The sequence below is a fragment of the Cariama cristata genome, unplaced genomic scaffold (assembly GCF_000690535.1).
Source record: "Cariama cristata isolate BGI_N322 unplaced genomic scaffold, ASM69053v1 scaffold41043, whole genome shotgun sequence".
Taxonomy (NCBI): domain Eukaryota; kingdom Metazoa; phylum Chordata; class Aves; order Cariamiformes; family Cariamidae; genus Cariama; species Cariama cristata.
In genome coordinates this window covers 9,460-13,321 of record NW_009610860.1, presented here as the reverse complement: position 1 = coordinate 13,321, position 3,862 = coordinate 9,460, and the positions used below count along the sequence as shown (strand labels likewise).

The following is a 3,862-nucleotide window of genomic DNA, read 5'->3' as shown; positions in this document are numbered from 1 at the left end:
TCTTTCCCTTTTTTCATTATTTTTAACAGCCTGTTCCATCAACATGGCACTTGGGAGTGTATGCAGGTCCATTATGCAGTCAGGTGTTTGTTAGTGTGGTATGATTGATTTTGTTTGGGCACCATTACCTCTTTTCCACCATTAGTTCTCTTGTCCCTGCTCTCTGTGCCCCCTGCAATGCTGGTGATGAATTCACTTGTCCAAGAATCTGGTCTGTCCTGTTCCTTTTCTAGGATAACGTGGCATACTTCTGCTACCCCTTCACTTTGGAGATGTTTTTCAACCAAGGAGACGAATCGGAAGGTGTGTATCCGTGTTGCTCTGAAATGAAACTCTGAAATCTTTTGATCGCAGTGTAGGCATCATGCTGTCTGGCATGTTGTCGACCCCTCACCAAGATGAAAGGACAGATTTAAACAAAGGAAAGTGTTGTTCGTTCAGCAGATTTCACCCTGTCACCACACAACCTCTGGACACGTTGCCCGCTTGGCCATGCATTAGCATTTGTATGGATTCATTGATGTTGCCCTGCTTCCAGGCTGTATTCAGTTTTATCCAGTTGCAAAACTACTTGGATTGTAGCTTGTCTTCCTCAAAATGCCTGGCCTGCTGGCCTGTATTGCCATGCCAGGTGTATGGCACAGAGCCCTGGGACGCTGCAGCAGAAGAAACAGGCAGCTTTTTTGTACACAGCTAGAACTCTGTGCTGAGTCTTACGTTTGTAGACATACTCAGTGACCTGTATAATCTTTGTGTCGTTTATGTCACTCTGAAACACTGAGCTCTATTTTAAGCTGAGCTTCTCTGCTGCTTTACTACAGTACTACGACTTCCTCACCACCGCTGTTGCTCTTTGGATTGCAATCGCTAGGGACTGCTTTGTGGCATGCCTTGCCACTTGAATCCAATGTACACATTGGTTTTGAGTATTCAACCAACAATAATGAATTTTCAGCGTAGAATAAACACAATGAGTTTGTTTCACTGTGGAAAAAAGAAATACTTGGAGACTGTAGAAGAATCCAAGTTAATAATCCCCCAATAATGGTGGGAAAGGTCAGAAATAAAAAGGTTTCCCTGTTTGGCATCAGATCATTCACAAAAGATTGTCTTGTCTGCTCAAAGATACTTGAGGAACCAGTTTGGACGTGCTCTCAAACCAAAGAGTTTTCCCAGATTTTTAACATCAATAGTTCTGTTTTCATCCTCAAATCTGAGGGTTCAGCTTTTACAGGGGAAAATAATCACCTGTACATCTAGGTTAGTCACTGTGGAAGAAATACAGAAAGGGCTTCCTACTAGTGGAGCTGGGTAATTAGCTTTTTTTTTTTCCCTCTGTAATAGCCTCCCTCACAAACTGTGATCTGCTCCACTTCCTTGCAGACAGTCTCCCTCAGTGGCCTGTTCTCTACTTTGAGGTCCTCTCCCTGGATTTCTGGCAGCGTTACCGCGTTGAAGGATACGGTTCTTTGGTGCTGCCAGCATCTCCAGGTAAAACATTTGTGGGCCACTATGTTAATTGTCTGGGAGAATGAGTTCACTGGTTTTCTTGGGAATGGATTCAGCTGGTCCTGGGGAGGCTTTGCCTTTGCATACTGAGGGGGATAGCTGTCTGTGGGGCAGCAAAGAAGGATTTGATGCATCCTGCACTGTTCTGCCTTGTTGTTCAGATGCATCATATGTTGCTGTCCTTGCTCCTTTGATGGTTCCATCACAAAATCTTGTGTGATAAAGCTCTAGGGTGATTCTGCATATCCATCTTTATAATAGCAGTAGCCCTCTCTGTCTGACATGGAATCTGAGGGTCACAACTGTTCTGACACCCATGTGTAATAAGGAGATGCTCCTCATGGGCAGGGGGTACTTTCCATGCTGGCTGTGTGACTGTATGGGGATGACTTTGTGCGAAAATGTTACAGAGATACCGTGCAGTGTGTCCATTTCCAGCCTACTGTGGTTTGGGTCAGCAGGTATCCGTCCACCATGCTGTCCTCTGCAACTCTGAATAGATGGTTGGTCATAGCTGCTAAGCTGTCCTGTTGTTCTGGGTCAGGTCTCCACATGCTCACCATCCCTACCTGGCGCCCTGTGGAGCTGGGGACAGTCGCTGAACTGAGGAGATTTTTCATCGGTGGATCTCCTGAGCTGGAGGACATAACCTACGTCAGGATACCATCAACCTTCAAGGTGGGCTAAGCTGCAGGGTGTTGCTCTTGCTGGGAGATGGGAGATGATGCTCTCAGTTTCAGATATCTGTGGACAGCCTCGACCAGATTTGAACAAGGATGAGCTGGTGGTCCTGTCCCTCTGACTAAAGAAATGTCTCCTCTATGAGACTTGTGATCATGAACAGAGGAAAGGGCAAATGCTGAGACAGAGCTCTCTGCCTTCTGAGGTATGTGCAGCTTAGAGAAGTGGGTGAACGTGGACCAAAGCCTTGATTTGCTCCTGCCTGTGCTGGCCCTATCCACAAAATGTCTGTCAGGTCAGCATTTGTTACCAGCTATAGACTTCTTCCTGTGGTTTTGTAAGGAATATGGGCTGTAGTGTGCCTGGAACAGTTTCCCAAAGTAAGAAGCCGATGGGTGTGAGGCAGACAGAAATTTTGCGTTCTTAAGAAAGCTGCAGAGGTGCTCGCTGGTGTAATGAGTAAGTTGATCTTGGTAGCAGCTTTGTGTGGGAATGAGCCCTGATGGAGTTTTTGAAACCTTCCTCCAGCACTGCACTATCAGCTTGCTAGTGTTTAGGTCATGCCCTCAGCACAGCCTGGGACCATCTGCCCTTCTTTCTGACCTCGCTCTCTGTGTGCAGTGGGGAAGGGAGAGACTGTGTCCACAGGAGTGCGTGCTTCTGGTGGGGCATGCTCATTTTCGCTAGGGTCAGCCTGCTGCAGCAAGTTGCAGGCTGTGGTTACTCTAACTTGTGCTGTCTTTGCAGGGAGAGCGTCTGAGCCGCTTTGGTTTTCGCACAGAGACAACAGGGAGCGTCACGTTCCGACTTTACTGCCTGCAGCAGTCCAAGTAGGTGCAGCAAAGTGAGTACGAGCTCCATCTTGTGTGCTGTGTTTTGGCAGCCCTGACCTCCTGGTGTATTTCTGTGCAGAGCCTTTCTGGAAACTAGTGCCCTGAGGCAGCGCATGCAGAATGTACTGGACCGGCGTGGAGGCTTCAGCCAGAGCTCTGTCTGCAACGTTTTGGGTAGGGCTTTCAGCGTCATTTTCCCTAGCAAGCCTTTGCTCACTCCTGCCCCCTTTTTACAGAGTGGGCAGGATATTTCAGGCGAATCCATTACTGTGGGGATAATTGCCCTGCCTTGAGCTCTCTGAGTCCATTGCAGAAGTTAAATGTTCTGATCTGAGCTGGAAACTTCAGGAGACATCAGCTCTCAGCAGGCAGGAGGCATAACCACTCTGTGAGGGCAAAGCCTGAACTGGGCTGCCCAGTCTTGCCTGGCACTGATCTGAGCATAGCTTGTGGCGCTGATGCACAGGCTCTGTCTCTGATTCTATTATGCACAGAGCAAAGACAGTGCTAGAAATAAATGAAGAGAGCAGCAAGGGCCAGGTGCTTTGTTGGTGGAACTTAGTAATAAGAACTGAGACAGGAGTGCCAGGAGAGATGATGTTCACTGGACAGACTCGTTCCTCCCCTTCCCTGAGGCTGACTGATGCATTCTGGCTTGCTGTCACCTGCTGTGTTGTAGAGGCTTTCCAGAGGGCACGGCGCCGGATGCAGGAAGCACGCAAGACCCTTCCTCAAGACCTCATCACCACCTCTGCCTCCACTGTGCACCAGTCACAGGAACCATGATTGACCACCTCCATGGCCTGGGAGCACTTAGCATCTTCTCTCTGACACAAGCT

The 3,862-nt window shown here is 48.3% G+C and overlaps 1 protein-coding gene across 1 annotated transcript in view; it reads left to right on the top strand.

The window, feature by feature from the left end:
- Positions 1-3,809, top strand: part of MKS1 (Meckel syndrome, type 1) — a gene marked incomplete at its 5' end in the record, with an annotated part of 9,765 nt that extends 5,956 nt beyond the window's left edge. Inside the window, 6 exons of the mRNA XM_009698017.1 lie at positions 234-303; positions 1,384-1,491; positions 2,054-2,187; positions 2,938-3,020; positions 3,103-3,197; positions 3,703-3,809. Coding sequence (XP_009696319.1) covers positions 234-303; positions 1,384-1,491; positions 2,054-2,187; positions 2,938-3,020; positions 3,103-3,197; positions 3,703-3,809 — 597 coding nt within the window. The remainder of the gene's footprint in view (positions 1-233; positions 304-1,383; positions 1,492-2,053; positions 2,188-2,937; positions 3,021-3,102; positions 3,198-3,702) is intronic.
- Positions 3,810-3,862: the final 53 nt, after the last annotated feature.